We start from the raw sequence: 19,227 nt of genomic DNA, 5'->3' as shown, positions 1-19,227 counted from the left end.
GATTACCGGGGAGAAGAAGAAATATAATGATATATAGTGTGAATAGTGCATCATAATATTGTGAACATGAGATTGATCTAAGAATCAATATTTATGGTCCATAATGGATCACTATTAAAGTGATCTACGATAGTCTTTGCCTCTAAACGATACAATATTTTCTATATTGCTCTTTTATTTCTATTCTTATTCTTTTCTTTTTAATTAATGTCTTTCCTCTAAAAAGATTAGTCTTATGGAGACTCCAAACAAAGAATACTTTAACAGAATTCATATTATATAGTTTAATAATAAGTTGTTGTACTGTGTTCTGAAAAATTGAAGTGGCGCAATCAGTTTTTTTTTTCCTTTTTCTTTTATTAAAAAAACTCTCTAATGAAAAACCGTAAAGTGACTGAGTGAAATGATAAAAAATAAACTGGAAACTGGACCAATCAGTTTGATCAAGAAATTGGTGAATTAATCTAATGTCTAACTCAAATAATCCACATAATCGACCTTTAAAAAGTCAGTCAAAAAACCAGCAAATCAGTTAAAATTTGATAAAATTAAAGAATTACCAGTTCAGAATTGTTAAAAAGATTAGATGAAACTAACCTCGGGGTTGGAGGACGAGCTCATTGACCTCACTTTACCTGTTCGTGAATTTCCCCGACCCACACGTCTCACCTGCGCACGTAAATTAAAGAACTAATTGGTTGCAACTACTGACTAGAAATTAAATTAATTTAGATTTAATTAAATTTTTTATACTTACAAGATTGTTTTTAGATTATTATTTAATTTTTTTTTTCAATTAAGTAGAATTTTTTTTCAGTTTTATTCTATTAGTTGTCGTTAATCGTTTTTCGTTAAGTGATAACATAGACGAAGTATCACATCATCACACCTTGTTACGGACACATCATTATATTCAATGACGTGACACTAATTGATCATGATGATGCGACATTCTATATGTCACGTCATCATTTAACGAAAGAGAATTAACAATAAATGGTAAAATGAAATTAATTTTTTTAGGTAGGTATTTGACAAAAAATGAATTTTTAGGTAGTAATATGAAAACGTTATATTTTTTTAGGAATGAAAAACTTATTTAAGCCAGTATGAAAAATAATTTTTTTGTTAACAAATGATAAGGAGAAGTTTTATCAAAATAAATATAAAAATGGTAATCATAATTTTAAGTTATGTTTAAAAGTAAATCTTATAAGTTAATAAGAAAAAATCGTTTCTCAAACACTTTTATTTGATCAAATATTTATAAATTTATCAAAAAAGTAAAAATTAATTAAAATAACTTGATGAACATATATGTAATTTACTTTTATATAGACTTAAGAAATTTTATCCTATTTATTTTTTTAAGATAATTCCTCATTCAAAATAAAAAATACATTAAATTAATAGGATATTTTTTATTGGTATAGGAATAAAAAAAAATACTATTTGAAATTTATAATAACTCATTTATCAATTTATCATGTTTAATCAAGTGAACTAGATTAATAAGATAGCATTAAAGATGAAATTAAAGAGTTAATATACATACATTTAATATCTGAATAAAGTTAAAAGAGAACTCAACAAGATCAACTGATGAGATATATATTTTGGATTAAGAGAATAGTGAAGGAAGAGTGAGAGAAGATGTAACATGTTACATGTGTACATTGATCATAGATCACAAAACAGCAATTATATATGGTTTAAATAAGTTTTTCATACTTAAAAAATAGGTCTTTTCTGATTATTACCTAAAAATTCATTTTTAGTTAAATACCCACCTGAACAAAAAATTGGTCTCATTTTACTACCTGTCGTTAATTCCTTTCCGTTAAGTGATAATGTGGTAAACAAATTGTTATGTCATCATACTCAATCACTAACACAGCATTGTCACGTCATTAAAGGGATGATGTGACAATGAGATGTTTGTCACAAGGTGTGATAACGTGACACTCCGTCTGTCACGTCATCATTTAACGGAACGTGACTAATGACAGCTACTAAAATGAAACTAAATTTTTTTTTAGGTACTTGGTTGAAAAAGATATGAATGTTAGCTAGTAATTTCAAAATGATCTATATTACAATTATGAAAAACTTAATTAAACCATTAATTTATATAACATGCTTTGCGCTTCTTCGTATTAGAATTATGTGGTTATAAATAAAATTGATTCAATTGATAAAGATTAGACTCGTATCTCATAAGAATGTAGGTTCAAGTCTCACTATTGATATGAAAAATGAACTGTAAGTGCATTTACAAATGACCTAAAATTTTTACCAGAAAAAAAAAAATTGTCATCACTTGAGCTCATACTCGGAAGGACATTGAAGGTTGAAGTGTCACAACCAAATGCGAAAAAACAAACTGATCATTATAATTAATGCAAATTAATGAATTCGATTTTTGATAAAAATAATTTTTATTTAGTTAAATTTTATTTATCTCTTGATTAAATTTTAAATTAGTCAAAGTTTCTTTTTCTTGATAAATTGAAGAGTTAAGATTAAAAAAAAAACCAAACATATGTTTCAATGAGGAAATTTTAAATTTTAAGAATTTCAAATACTTCAATTGAGATTCTTTTATTTTCAAAATTTTGTGTTTAGATAAAAAAAATTAAAATTGTGAAGGTGAAAGAAAATGAATGCAAAGAGAAGAGAAAATAAAGTTTATGTGCTTCCAAAGAGAAGAATACTAATGCGGCATGGAAAGTCGCAGGGGAATCGGGACACGACGGTGTACACCAACACGCATTCAATCAATGGTGCAAGGCATGGTCAGGTCCTTCGCGCTAGCGAGCACCTTTGCTGCGTGATGGGTAGCGACGGCTGCTCCCCTGGCTGGCGGGTGCAGTTTTACGTGTTCTCCTATGTCCACACCCAATCGATGTTCCACGAACTCAAATGGTGTTTCTTGAAGAAGAGGATCATCAGTGTGAGGGAAGAGGGACGAGTTCGAGAACGAGATTTCGGGAATTTTCAGGTGAAAGAGAAGATGAAGGTTATAAAAGAAATACGTGAATGTTTTGGAAGATTCTTCTATCAAGAAGAGAATTTTAATTTCTCACCTTTTATAAAAAAATTGAAATTTCATATTTGTAGTTTAAAATTCTGATTTAAAATTTAAAAAATTTAAATTCTTCATAAAAAATATTTAAACAATGAATTTTAAATTACATAAATTTAAATTTTCTGATAAATTCCTTTCCTCAACTAAATTCTTTATCTAAACGCAATGTCCAAGTATAGGATATATGTCTAAGTACATATCAAGCATATGACTTATACGGTACAAGACATCATCTAAAAAATATCGCTAATATTTGTGTGATGTGAAATTTTTTTTATTGATAGATAAAAATCAAAGATAATATTAAAAGATTTATGATAATTAATGTATATAGTTCAATCATTGAACTAAATTTCTTGTAACGGTTTAACGTGATGTGTAAAATTGAACCGTTGAAACCTTTAAATTTAATGATTGTTAATTATATTAAAAATAGTTATCTTTCAGTTGCTTTGATATTGAAAAAATTCAGGGTATAGTGTGTGTGATGATAGTAACAGTCCAGAGTGGGATTGTTTCAGTTTTAACTTGTTCAAATCTTATTGGGATATTCTTCATGGGGCCAGAACGAAGAAACAAAGCCACTGTCGACAGCCGACAGCCGACAGCCGACAGCCAACAGCCGAAAGCCTTACCGACCGGAGTTTATGCATGCATGAATTCTCATCCTCTCTCGTCTAGATACGCGTGGTGTAAAATGGTTCGTTTCCAAAGTCAAAATTAGGGAAGTGTTACCTCTTTTTGAGGTGTATGGGAGAGAAGGAAAGAGATTGGGAAAAAAACAAAAAACAAATGCAAACCAGTAAAAGAATATGAAAAATGCTACTTTAATAACGAAAAGTTATAACATACACTTCATGTTTGGAATGTATTGTTGGAATGAGTGTATTGGGAAGAAAGATATAGAGAGAAAAAAAAAAGATGAGAGAAAAATTAATGAGACAAATGATGTGATTACTGCAACTCTTTAATAATATATTTATATGATACTTTTTATAATTTGTTTTTATAAAATTAATTATCTTATTTTACTTTTTTTCTATAATTTCTTATTTTTATCCTTTATTAAAAAATATGCTCTGCTTTTTTATTTTTGTTTAATGAATAGCATTATCCTATGAACAAAATAATTTTGGCGTAGAGGCCAGGGAATTTTTTTTACAAGTTCTCAATTTGTCTAGGAATGAAATTTTAAAGGAAAAAAAATCAAAACATCAAATTTACACAACTGAAAAATACTTATTAAAATAGAAAATATAAAATTTTATTGACACGAACCTTCGAGTTTAGGTTAATACTTTCTTTTCTTTAGCGCGCGTGCCAGGGTTTAGAATTAATACTTCGTTTTACTAAAATATGAAGTTGACGTACAAGACAAGATTTCTCTCAAATAACAAGCTTTCGCCTCTGTGACAATATATTAGTGAAATTAAACTTCACATTCCACACCTCCTTGATCAATATTCAAGAAATTAAAAAAACAATAAAAAATACAAATCTTCAAATAACGTTAGGGTAGTTCCACCGAAACGGGACACCAACAGCAACTTCATTAGAACTGTAATCTCTAGTACTATACCCGAGCTTGCCCCCATAGTAGAAAAAAGGGTGTTACTATATGATTGTGTAAGTGTGTTTTGGTTAAATTTGTTGTAATTAAGAGGAGAATTAGGGTGAAATGAGTTTAATTTATACAGTAGTTTAATACATGTAGGGTGTGTAAAATAGAATAATTTTTTTAAAATTGAAAATGAAGTGTATGAATTGTGAGATCAGTAAGAGATGCTTCACATAATTTTTAACCTATTTTTCTCTCCCTCCTCCTCCTGACCAAACACATTAGTAATCATATGATTTGGAATGGGAGAGAGAAAACGAGGAAAAGAGAGAGAAAATTATCAATTTGTTTCGATGTTTTCAGTAACGTGTTAATGGTCTTTTTTTTACTTTTGACTTTGACTAGTGATTTGCACGGCAGGATTCTTGGAAGATATTGAGTACACCAGAGAGTGCGTTGTTTGGTTGGTAACGTGGTATCTTTGAGAAGATTAATTGTATAGTTATATAGTTATTGAAATTGAATGATGTTTTGTGTGGACAATGCATGTGCATGTGCCTTTCAGGGCCGGCTCTGGATCTGTTTAGAGGTGGCACCAAACAGGATCCACAGCTAAAAGAGATTTAAATATTTTTATTTAAAAATATAGTCATATAACAAATTGTTTTATATTATTTATATTGTTTTTATAATTAAATTAAAAAATATATTTTTTATTTCATGTCTTTTTTTTAAAATTAAGATATGACATGTGATTTAAAATATTATTATATTGAATATCAGTTTTTTTTATGTATTATTTTTATAATCAATTTTTAACTCTCTGAAACATATTAACATGTAATTGATCTATTATAATAGATTAAAAATATATTTTTAATAAAATAAAAAACACAGACAAAAAATCAAATTATAAATAAATATAACTATTTTTTTTTAAATGAATAAAACAAAATATAGTATATTAATAAAGAATAAAGAAATATATAATATTTAATATGAAATGATATTTTATTGATGATAGATTAATAAACAATAACAATCAAATTAAACTAAATATAAAATTAATTAAATTATAAATATATAAGTATATTAAAGTTATAAAAAAATGTGATGAGTTTCTCACATATTTATCGAAATCTATAAAATTTAACCGGTATGAAGATAAATTTAGAAAATATAAATTTATATTTTTAAATTTGAACTTATCATGTCTTTTGCAAAGGACTAGGAAAAGTTAAACCCATCACTAATTTATCATGTTGTCATGCATACTTTATGTATATATATTTATGTTATATAATTATTTTAGAAATATATTGAATGATAAATTATTGCATAAGAGTAAATTAAATAAAAAAAATATAATATATCATTTTGATATTTATTAGAATTATATTACTCATTTAATATATATATATATATATATATATATTAATGAAAATATGTGTCTGCTTTTTTATATAAATACAATATATGTTTATATTTTAAATGTTTAAATATAAAAGAATCCAACTTAATTTTCGTGATGAGTACATAAAATCTCAGTACCCGCCTAGTACCTTTGGTAACAAGTTTCCTAGATCCCTCAGATTAATCCAAAGATTAAAATAATAATGAACGTTGTTTATTTCATGACAAATATATATTAGTAAAAAACTTATTAATGATAATATTCTTGTCAGCATCGTACGAAGCGCATAAATTAGTGAGAGAGTAATAGCTTCCTCTTTTTAATTAAAAAATGTTTAATTTGGACCCACTTTAAGTGTGAAATTTTTTACATTGTCAAGATTAAATTTTAAATTTTACATATATCAAACTGTCGAATTTTAATCTGAATTTGTTGGGATCATTAATTTTTTTACTCGCGGTACCATGGAATAAATTTTTTGCGTGTTGGATGTGACACGCAGCTGTACGCTGGTTAGGACTTTGAGGGTTTCTCCCTTCTTTTCTAGTTGTCTTTTTTGATTCACATTGAATTGCAATTGTGACTTCTCGGAAGAAGAAGAGGTGTGAAAAATTAATTTGCTAAAAAAACCGAATTAGTTTTAAATTTTTTTAATTGGTTCGATTTTATATTTGAATAGTTAAATTGATTTAGAAATTAGTTTAAAATTTAGTTGATTTTAAAAAATTGATTCTAAATTAAATTAATTGTTAACTAATTTTAAATTAATTCTAAACTAGTTTTGAATGGGTTTTTAAAGTATTTTTTCAAATAAAAATCAATTTAGTTAACATTTTGTAGAAACAACAGTTCGATTGACCGAATTAATTTTATAAAATAATATACTTATTTTTTCTTCAACTAGATCAAAATAAAACTAATTTGATTTAAATTCCCTTATAATCTTATTCAATCCAAACTAACTTTTTTGAACACCCTGGCAAGTGAATATCCCTTTTGCTCTTGTTTAGTTTTGATAAGTTGTTGGACTTATTAAAAAAACCATAAAGATTAGAGTATAAAGTATAAACTACTTCATTCTATTAATTTTGATAAAATAAAAAAAGTACTTCAATTTTTTTCTCTATTTTGTTTTTCTTATATATTATTTATCTTTTCTTCCAAAAAACTGTACAATTTATTATTTTTTCTTATTTAAAAAAATCATTACATCGATATATACATGCACTTAAGTAATTTTTAGTGGTGAATTTAGCTAAATTGTTAATCAATAGTATTTACATATTGTTGTTTCGAATGATATGAATTCGAATTCCTTAAACAACCATTTCAAATTCAAGTCAATTGATAAAAATTCAGAAAAAAATTCTCTCAATTTAATTTCAATTACAATTGTCATAAATTATTCTACATTTTTTTTTTTACTTTTTCAACTACTCATAATAATATACAAGAATAAGAATTAGTTACAACTTACAATTTCAAATTGTAATTTTAGTGAGAATATAACAATATCATGTTATCTAATTAAATATATTTTTTTCTTTATTTTAAGATACATGTACCTAATTAAACATCATATTAGCTAGACATCACCAAAGTATGTAAATTAATTGGAACAACTTGTTCCAGCTTAACTACAATCATTATATGATAAAGTTATCTCGTTAAATGTTTAATACATGCAACTAATGGGACTCAAACTTTAGACATTTGATTAAATTAAAACAAAGACTTTTCAACTGATTTAGCATTTTTGTCGTCAAGTATGTAGTACTTTAGGAGAAAAAAATACAATAACGTACAAAAAATATATATTTAATTATAAAAGTTATATATATTTTTCCAACTTAATTTTATTGTTGTATCGAGCAAACATTCTTCTTTTCATTACAAACACAAATGAACTTCAAACAATAGCACTTTGGTAACTCCACCGAACTGGAATGCCAATGACAACATCATTTGAATTCTTCGAGTTCACCTGAAATCCCATAACCTCATGCTCAGTTTCTTTAGAATTCACCATCTTTGTTTCTTTTTCTTCTTTTGTCTCTGAACACAAATTATCCCCAAGTGTCACCACCCTCACGGAGAAATGAATAACCCCGTTTCGTCGACCTTCCCAATTCCTCAATCCGTAACAATACATTTGAGGCACACTTTCGGACACAACATTATTGCCACCCAGAAAATCCGAAAGTGCTATTCTTGCTACCCCAATAGGGCGAACCCCTTTATACTTCTTGCATTGCACCTCAAATGTAACTGACCTTGCATATGATGGAACGTCTAATAAGAATGTCTCATTCCATGCATGCACTCCCCCATCTTCATTCACCATTTTGGTTGTGCAAGAATTAAGAGATTCAGCACCAACAACAACGTACACGTTCGCCGCCACTGAACTTTGATCCACGCTTATGTTTTCTCCCGACATAACTGTGATCTCTAGGGTTTGTGAATGTGATTTTGCCTCCATATCTATGAGAATTTTAGTGTACGAAAGTAGATATGCACACAACTTTGTAATATGTTGTAAGAAATGAGTAATTAAAAAGCAAAGTGTGTGATGATGAGTATTGAGGAAAGAATGGTTAATGTTAAGGATGAAAGTGTATGAAGAGCATAGGGGGGTTTAAGTAGATAGGAATTGGATATGAAAAGGTGAGGAAAGAAATGAAGAAATTAAACCACGGTATGTTAAGCATTTTAAGGGAGGAAAACTACGCTGTTTGTTACCGTGTAAACACAAAAAGAGATTAAGAGGTTGGCATTGACCATGAACTTTATTATTATGTACGTAATTTATATGTTCATTGCTATGGAGTTTGCTTTGCATACATGTTTTCTAAGATTTGAATAGTTTTATAATTGTATGGGAAAGTATAATGCAATTACCTTGGAACAACCCCTCATGCACTCTTAAATAATATTATTTGTCTTAAATATAATGAAAAAAACCACTTTACACTAATTAAGAAAATTAATTAGTAGAATTGTATTAAAATATTTTTATTTGAAAAAAGTAAGTCAATGTCCTTAAATTATTTCATTGACATGGGTGTAAAAATGTATTCTTCTATATATGATTTTTAAATTTGCTCTCCTATGATTATTAATAAAAAAAAAATTTAATTCCTTAACTAATACTTTAAGAACACTGATTCATATATTTCATTTATAAATTAAACACTTTTTTTAAGTTATAATTTCTTGGAACTTGATATTAACAATAAAAGAAAAAAATTAAATGACATAAAAAGAGAACAAAAACATTAAATATAAAATATTTTAAAGATAGTCTTATTAAAATTAGTTAAGACACCATAGGTATTATAGTTTTGAGTTTACATTTTTAAAGTAAAATATTTTTTATCCATATTTTTCTATTCATGTAAACTTTCACTTTTTTTCCATTTGTAACATTTTTTATCTATCATATCAAATTGATTCCTTAATAACTTACTCATTAAAAAAATCTTATTTTTTGGTGTTTTTATAATCAATATTTAAATTATTCAATATTAAATAAATCTAATAAGATGCATTCAAACTAACAATTAATGTTTAAGTATGTTTAATTCATATTTTTAAAATTAATTGTATTTTAAAATATATATTTTATTTTCTTTTTTAAGTTAAATTATAATATATTATTTTTTTAAAAGTGTAAATATAATTTATTCATTTTTTATTATTGCTCAATTAACTTTTAATTTAGTCATTGTCCTATAAAAAAATCTATATTTTAAAAGACTCATTCATTGTATGGGGTACTTTTTATAAAATTGTTTCGAGTTATTAATTATAAAAAAATTACCGTTTGATTCTAAGTACTAATTTGAGACTTAATTTGAATCAAGACTTCAGAATTCTTCCAAAAAAAAAAAAAACATATTTCCCCACCTCCACCGCGAACTTCTTGTGGGCCCCAGCTTTTATTTTATTTTTCCCTTATTTTTTTAGGTTAAATTACTCATTTGGTTATTATAGTTTAATAATTCTTATTCTTTTATTCCTATAATTTTGAAAGTGATCTTTTTAATTTTTATAATTTCATGATTCTTACTTTTTTAATTTCTATAATTTTTAAATTAATAAGATTAAAAAAGAATTAAAATGTAAACTATAGAAATTAAAAAGAACATTTTTAAATTACAGGAACTAAAAAAGAATTAAGATATAAATTATAGAAACTAAAAAAACTACTTTAAAATTATATGGACTAAAAAATTAAAAACTATGAAATTATAGGAACAAAATGAATAATTTAACCTTTTTTCTCCTTTCTTTTTACCTATCTCACTTCTCCATGTTTCTTTTTTACCTCTCTATTAAGTTATCATAAATACTATTATTACATATTCTGATTTTTTCATCCAAATTTATTTATAGTTTAATACTCATTTAATCTCTATATTTATATAATATTTACATTTTAGTACTTATATTTACAAATTATTTATTTTGATCTTTACATATATCAGTTTTAATCAATTTGAGTTTTTACTGCTGGAAATAACTAGGACTAAAATAAAATAAAAATAAATGTATAAAGACAAACCGTTTGGTTGAAATTGCTAATAGTTTAAATAAATATTTTTTTGTAAATAAGTGTAAAATATCTTATGTGATAAATTTTAATTTAATTAGAATGCATTATAATCTGAAGATCTTTTATAATGTTATCTTTTCAATATAATTTAATTTAATTTGACATCCTTGGCGTGATCTACTTTAATTTTGTTGGTCAAGTTTAAGAAAACTGTGTATGTTACTTTTGTTGAATTTGACATCCTTGGCGTGGTTATCTACTTTAATTTGATTTTAAAATATTAATTTAGGCATATCCGCCTACATGAATATTCAGGGATCAAAATAAAGTGGATAGTAAATGTTGCCAATTCTTCCACGACGAAAACAAGTCTAATTATGAATAGTTATTCTGACCCAGAGGCCTCCACAAGATAAGCTATTACATGATTTAAGACTATCTAATTTTGACTAATTTTCCTGTGTTATATTATGAACTTCTTTCGTAAATTAAACAATATATAGTTACGTATCACATTACAGACAAGAATATATAGGTTAATTTCTTAACCGAAACAACTATATATCGACATCAATATGAGTTCGTCAATATGACTGAGTCAGCTTAATTCGAAGGAGCTTTAATTCCTGGGGACCCTTTATCCATTACAGTGATGTTTGGGTATTTTCTTAGCTTTTGAGTTGGACGTGACTCATTGGATATGCTTTTGCTTGCGTCTTCAATGTGAACTGCTAAAATATATTTGGGCAAGGTTTAAAGAGATTCAAAAGCAAGCAAAGAGTAACAAATTATAATATTTAATTTGTTCTTATCAATATATCTGTTTAAAAAAGAAACTTATATACAACTTTAATTAGTCACCTGTTTTGCCAAATTTACAATTTTGATCGATTTTCAATTTTGTCCACATTGATTAATCACACTCACACTTGGACATAATATACATTCACGATTTTTCCATTCTTATTCTCATTCTAACCTCAGGCATCTATACTTTTCACTCACACATTGCACTTTTTCTCTCTCACCCAGATTTCACACACGATATCGCTTATTTCATAGATACACGCATGCAAAATAAAGGGCGCAACCACATTCTTATAGACTTATAGTTTTCATAGATAATACTACTACACACTTAATTATAAAATCGATCACGAGAACCTCACCCTTTTTTTCAGCCCACTCCTCACTTTTTTCTCATGCTCCACACACAAATCACGATAACCTCACCTTTTGTTTTCATCACTGATCCTCACATAAATCTTTTCACATTGTTAAAAAAACAGAAAAATAAAATAAAATAAGGACAACAAGTATATAAACGTGTAAAGAAGAAGAAGAGAGGAACAAAAACTTATATGATATATTTCTAATTTTTAACTCAGCTTTTACACACTTTGAACTGTTACAACAATAGCTTAAATAGAGAAATTAACAAGTCCCTAATTGGCTGAAACTTAAAGCTAATCTAAAATAGGCATCATTAACAAATATCTACAAATTATTTTTTCTGGACACAATCAACCTTTTAACAAACTTATATCATAAAATCTGTAGAGATATATAAATATTTTAACATGATAGCAGGAAAAATCTCAACTGCCAACTCATATACTCAAAAAACCATAAATATAATCGTTCACTTTTCTCACAACAACCACATACATTATACATATAGAGGACAGTTTAGAAATGTTGATGACACACCATCATTTGCTTAACTTTTCAAAATCAAATTAAAGTAATTTTAAGGATGTATTTGTCAACAAATTATACATTCAAAAGATAAAAATAATTATTTATTCTTTAGTTAATTCTAATTAAATATTCTAAAAAAGATCGAAAGGGGTATATAGTAATCCATAAATCTTCTAAGAGTATTTTCATTATATTATTGGCTAAATATATTATTTATCTTAAATTTATGAGTTTTATAATGACAATAATATTAAAAAAAATTACATAAAAATTTACTCTAATGTTAAAATTACTAAATAAATACTTAGCTTAAGTTTTATTAAATTTTAAATTGAAAAAAAAATTATAATAATCAATTAAGTAATTCACTCAAGAAACACATTAATCAAATAATCAATTCTAATAGGAAAAAAATATTTAAATAGCACTGTTTAACTTTAAATAACTCATTTGAGATGATATGATGATTCAGAGTCAAATCAACATGGGTGACTAGAAAAAATCAAATCGACATCAATGTGTGTACACCAAATTGTTTTTCACCAAACAATAATAATAATAAAAGTAATACGAAGCAGTAACCCTATTCCAATAGATCTAGTTGCTTATTTTGCTTGTGCTAGTTGTCGATTGAGTTATTCAAATAAACCGGAATGGCAGTAACAACTCCACCAGAAGACGACGAACAATCATTCTCAGCAGCAGCCGGCGGCACCGCCACCCTGACGGAGAAATTAACGACTCCGTTTTCTCTGCCATCCCAATCCCTCAACCTGTAACACAAAGACTGCAAGCTATGATCAGGCACCGACCCTCCAAGAAAATCCGAAACCGCTATTCTCGCCACTCCGATGTCTCTCACCACTCCGGTCTCCGTCTTGCACTTCACTTCAATCGTCAAGCACCTCGCTTGCGGCCCCAACTCCACCCTGAACTTCTCGTTCCACGTGTGGAACCCGTTCTCGTTCCCGTTTGCCATCGCCGTCGTGTGGCTCGTTAACGACTCCGCGCGAACCACCGTGAACACGTTCTTGTTCGCCGGTTTACCCCTTACGTGGAGACCCTCCGCGGACAAAACAGTTAGCTCCAGAACTTTTGGTTTGGTTGCCATGAACTGGGGATTGTGATTTACCTGTGAAACCAGATTTGGATGATGTATCAGAATTGAATAAAGAAAAGGTGCGGTTGCGCCTAGTTTTTAAACTTCACCGTTGCGCCGCAAAAAATATACAGCCAATAACTTTTTGACAAAATTACACAATTGGTCCCCAATTTATCTCTAATTTTAGATTTGGTCCCCTTATAATTTAATTCACAAATTTGGTCTCTCAATTTTATAAATTCCTACAAAATTGATCCTAGAAGTTCGATTTGGACGTTGACTATTAACCTCAAACGTTAACTGTCACGTGTGACTGTTACATGTTAATGTCACGTATCACTGTCTGAATGGTTCTCTGAAAAAACTTCATTTTTTATAGGTAAAATTGTACTTTTGATTCCCCAATTTTACTCCAATTTCGATTTTGATCCCCTTATAATTTAATTTGCACATTTGGTCCCCCGGTTTTATAAATCCCTTTATAAATTCAGTCAAATTTCATTAATGAAGAAGTTGTATTTCAAATTTCAAACAAAAATACCATTGTCATACATAAGTCACTTAAACAGTCGTATACACATAATACCGCATGGGGGAGCAAAAAAAGAAAAAAAAATAGGGGGTTATTACAGAACCTGTTAAACTAAGAGATCTGAAAATTTCAGGCTCAGGTTGAGATTCAAGTGCCACTTTCCCAAGTTGAACAACCCCGGAAGTGGGAGAGAGACAAAGAGTGATTTTTCTCTAAGTTCCAAGTGAGTGAAAAACTTGCGATGAAAAAGAAGTGCGAGATTTATTTATCAAGACCTACCATGTCTCCAGCACCAGTGACTAAACCATTGAAAAGACCAATGTTGCAGGAATAATTTATAAAGAGATTTATAAAACTGGGGGACTAAATGTGTGAATTAAACTCTAGGGAGATCAAAAATGTAATTTTACCTAAAAAAATGAAGCATTTACAGGGAACCATTCAGACGTTGGCATGTGTCATTGACACGTGGCAGTCAACGTCTGAGGTTAACGGCCAATGTCCAAATTGGACTTTCAGGACCAATTTTGCAGGGATTTATAAAATTGGGGATCAAATTTGTGAATTAAATTATAGGGGGACCAAATCCATAATTGGAGAGAAAATGAGAAACCAAATCCGTAATTGGAGATAAAATGGGAGACAAATTTTACAATTTTGCCTAATTTTTTTATATCTTACTTTTATAAAGTATTTATCAACATCGATGCAATTCTTTTCTTTTAATTATATTGGTAGTTTCTATAAAAAAAAATATATCATAAAATTTTGGTTAACCTATTTATGTAATTTATACAATTATCATTATTTTTAGTTTTAGTTTTTAAGTGAGAACTTTTAGTTTTGGTCCTTTAACATTTTTATTTGGCAATTTATTATTGGGAGAAAAAATTTATAATATATTGTTATTTAAAAGGGAACTTCCTCATTGCTATTATTATTACGATAAATTTGTTATTTAAAAATGAATAAAAATATCACTTTCAATATTTCTCTTGTCAATGTTATTATTATTACGATAAATTTGTTTTTTGGGAGTAAATTGAAATTAAAATTTAAAAGGGAACTTCCTCATTTACTCCTCCTAAAGTCTGGGACTTAGGAGGAAAAGCTAAGTCCTGCACTTTGGTTTAGCACAAACCTTACGTTGCAGTACGTGTCTTGCAACATTGTGTCATCATTGCAATAAAACTTCGTGTAATTGATATAAATTATTTTCGTAGAAAAACAGGAGCAAAAACTACACATCTCAAAAACAAAGGACCCAGCGTTTGGTAGAATGGTATACAACAATGTGTTGGTTTCAAAAGTCATCGTGAAACATGCATGTTTGATTGTCCAACTTAAAATTGCGAAGTGCATGATAAAAATGTTATTAAATTCATGATTCACTTAGCCATAGAGGTGGAAATAGATTAGGTCAGGCTTTAAAAGGTCTGAGCTTAACTCACGATAAATTTTTGAGGTCTGAATCTGATTTATAGTCTATCAAATATTTTTATTTTGATTTGGCCTGACCTTTTTAAAAGTCTAGCCTGACTTGATAGCCTTTTTAAAAGTCTTTTTCGCATTGAATATTTAATATTCTGGAGTAGGAGGAATATAATAGGAAAGTTAAAGAAAAAGAAAACATTAACAAGAATAGGGAAGTCAATAAAAATAAAAAGAAATATAAAGGGACACATAACTCACACCTAAATTGTAATTAAAGTCTTACTTGATTATAGGAATAGAAGTTATGCAGTAGTAATGTGTAATTAAAGTCTGCTAGTTTCAAAAATAAAATTAATTATACCAAAAAATAATATAAGTATATATTGGTACCCAAAAAATAATATGAGTATATATATATATATAGGTCGGTCTATCAGACTTATAAGACTTTTTAATAAGCCTAAACCTGATCTATTTAATTTAATAGACTTTTAAAAAAGTCTGAGTCTAACCTTTTAACTAAATAGGTCAGTTCAGATCAGACTTTATATAGATCAAGTCGATCATAGACTCCTGTAGACTGATCTAGCCTATTCCCACCCTAGTCATCCACAACAAGAATGAGAAACTTGTTTTAAACACAGCTTGATTTTTATTAATTAATAATTTGATACGAAAAGTAATTCAACTAGCTAGGAACAGATGTAAAATAATAGTATTTTTTATTTTGGTCTAACTAAAACCTAGAATGACTTTTTATTTTAAACTCGATTATTCATTCTTCATTGGATAGATTCATTTTAGGATAAAGTAATATTTTTAGGTAAGAGATAAATTTCGAATTTTGATTGAGAAAATCAAATATCCAATCAATCACTGGTACCAATAAATTTTGATAAATAATAATAATATATTGACTACATTAATAGTGAACTTCTCGTTGACCGTGTGTTGGTGGGTGTTTCTACTTTCTACATACGGGTCTGGCCAATGAGGAATTTTCACGAGAAATGCACGGAAATACTAATTTATTCAGTAATAAATAAAAGATCTCTTGAAAAATTCAAATGTTGTATTCCTAATTAAGTTATCGGTAACAAGTAATTAATAAACTAAAATTAAGGTTAAATTATTTATATAATATTCAAGTTTTATTGGTGAAAATAATTTTTAATAATATTTATATACTCTAATAAAACTTTGAAATAATTAAAATTTATTTCTCTTAATAAATCAGAGGATTAAGAAAACATATGTATTTCTAAATTGTGTTTTATTCTTGTCTCACCTATCAAAAAATTAATGTTGTTTTAAATATTTACTTATATTTTCTAGTTTCTCCATATTGTCTTTACAGAATTATTTTAAATGACATTTTTTAGTTCAATGATCACTGTATGTATTAAAAAATTCACTCTCAACTAAAAAAAATCATAATTGATATAATTTATAAAATATTTATTTTAAAATTTAACAAATTTATCATCATAATTTATAATTGATCAACAATATAAAATTATAAATTTATTTTAAATTATTAGTCATTTGTACCTAACTCATTTTTTTAAAACTTTTTTTTGGTAAAAGTCGACAAATTTAAGCTCAGCTCATAACCTATTTCTTAATTTCTAATTTTAAGACACAATTAAACAACAAATCATTTGTATCCAGCCATCAAGGTTTTGGTTTTTAAATTTAGAACTCGCTATTCTACTATGGGTTGAGTTAATGAAATGCAGTTAAAGTGTTCATGAGTTGAATTAAACCATGTTCAATTCAATAAGGTCTTTACCCTTTTCTTTCTTTATATTTCTTTTCTTTGTAGTGAATCATTAGCCTTTTCTTTGGTACATGCTTTACCCAATATTTGGATGAGATATGTTAATTATTTCTATAATAAATTTGCATAATATTTTTATAAATTATTTTAAAAAATTTGTACTAAAAAACAGGAAATACAAAATAAAAAAAAAAAGAAAAGTAAAGGGAACTCACATGCAGATTTCATCAACTTAGAGGAGATGAGGGTGATTGACCCATCAATCACTTGCAGTTATCATCACTGTTCCCAAAGTAATGCACCAGCAGGGAATCAAAGCCAGGTCTGTACCGTGGCAGGGTACTATTCTACCACTAGACCCAGTTTTGTGGACTGCTATCCTTGGTTGCCATATGGAGTAAACCATAAATGCAAAGTAAGGTGATTAATTGCTTTGAAAGACACTATGATTATAGTTTTAAAAATTAAATTGGTGAAGGCACTCATTGATGGGTGTCACAGGATTAGTAGTTGAATGACAAAAATGGATATAATAAATATAAAATATAAGTATGTGTATTAACTATGTTATAAGTTTATTAATTAATAATGATAGTTTAGTGATATGTTCATCCTCTAAATAAATTTTAAGTTTTTCATTCAATATCTATTTGAGTATATTATATTTTTTTGTGTTTGCGTTAATTGTTGTATTTTTTTTAAAAAAAGATAATTTTTGTTTAACTGGTTCAACCAAACTGATTTATTTATTCAATCAAATTGAGTAATCGATACAACTATAAATCTGATCGGATTATTTTAAATCACATCGAAACAGAGGGGATCAATTACATATTGATGTGATATACAACTAGACCTGATCAGACCTTCAATTCACAATTAAACTAGCAGCATCAAACTCGTTTTTAAAACTATGGTGTGACAACAAATTAACATAAATAAAATGGAATTGAACATTAAATCCCTTAAATTTTACTTCTTTTTTTTTACAAATAAGCATTCTAAACTTTAATTTCGTTTTAATAAATCCTTAAATTTTATATGTTTTACCAATAAAAATCATGAACTTTAAAGTTATTAAGATTGATATTTAAACTTTAGCATTTTTTATATAAATAGACACCTTGAATTTTAATTGCATTTCAATTTATCCTTTGCACAAATTTTATTTTCAAGTTGTTTATCTTAAATGTTAATCATTCATTTTTTTCATATTTAAAATATAATAAAGAATGAGTTTAAAAAGTATATATAAAAGGGGAAATAATAACATCAATAAAAAATATTTTATTTTTAAATTCTTTTTTAAAATTTTTATGTTTAGAAAAGTGATTTATAAAAACAAAACTAATAAATAGTTGAGATCAAATAAATAAACATCATTAATCTTCTTGATGCAATTCTTTTCTTTTAATTATACTTTTTTATATACAAAATTACAACATAAAATAATATCTAACCATAATAATACACTATCCTGCATAAATAAACTATGGAAGTTTTGAATATGCAACAGTTATTTTTTATATGTATAGAAAAAAGAAAGTGTTTTATTATTTTTATTTATAATGATTTTATTTAATTTGAATAACATTTTCACTCATAAAAAAATATTGGTGGTTTCTATAAAAAAAATATCATAAAATTTTGGTTAACCTATTTATCTAATTTATACAATTATCATTATTTTTAGTTTTAGTTTTTAAGTGAGAACTTTTAGTTTTGGTCCTTTAACATTTTTATTTGACAGTTTATTACTGGGAGAAAAAATTTATAATATATTGTTATTTAAAAGGGAACTTCCTCATTGCTATTATTATTACGATAAATTTGTTATTTAAAAATGAATAAAAATATCACTTGCAATATTTTCTCTTGTCAATGTTATTATTATTACGATAAATTTGTTTTTTGGGAGTAAATTGAAATTAAAATTTAAAGGGGAACTTCCTCATTTACTCCTCCTAAATTCTCGGACTTAGGAGGAAAAGCTAAGTCGTGCACTTTGGTTTCATTGTGTCATCATTGCAATAAAACTGCGTGTAATTGATATAAATTAC

The 19,227-nt window shown here is 27.1% G+C and overlaps 1 protein-coding gene and 1 pseudogene across 1 annotated transcript; both read right to left on the bottom strand.

Moving 5' to 3' along the window:
- Window positions 1-7,862: 7,862 nt before the first annotated feature.
- On the bottom strand, window positions 7,863-8,745 carry LOC114417657 (annotated as a pseudogene).
- A 3,990-nt stretch (window positions 8,746-12,735) lies between these two features.
- On the bottom strand, window positions 12,736-13,548 carry LOC114419165 (BON1-associated protein 1-like). Its single transcript, XM_028384811.1, has one exon. The coding sequence runs from the start codon at window positions 13,428-13,430 to the stop codon at window positions 12,939-12,941; it is 492 nt and encodes a 163-aa protein (XP_028240612.1). The 5' UTR covers window positions 13,431-13,548; the 3' UTR covers window positions 12,736-12,938.
- Between the last annotated feature and the right edge of the window lie 5,679 nt (window positions 13,549-19,227).

The sequence above is a fragment of the Glycine soja genome, chromosome 7 (assembly GCF_004193775.1).
Source record: "Glycine soja cultivar W05 chromosome 7, ASM419377v2, whole genome shotgun sequence".
Classification (NCBI taxonomy): domain Eukaryota; kingdom Viridiplantae; phylum Streptophyta; class Magnoliopsida; order Fabales; family Fabaceae; genus Glycine; species Glycine soja.
This window is presented reverse-complemented; position numbering and strand designations above follow the sequence as displayed.

Coding starts and splice junctions, on each gene's coding strand:
- LOC114419165 (XM_028384811.1), bottom strand. CDS start 13,430: ATGGCAACCAAACCAAAAGTTCTGGAGCTAACTGTTTTGTCCGCGGAG.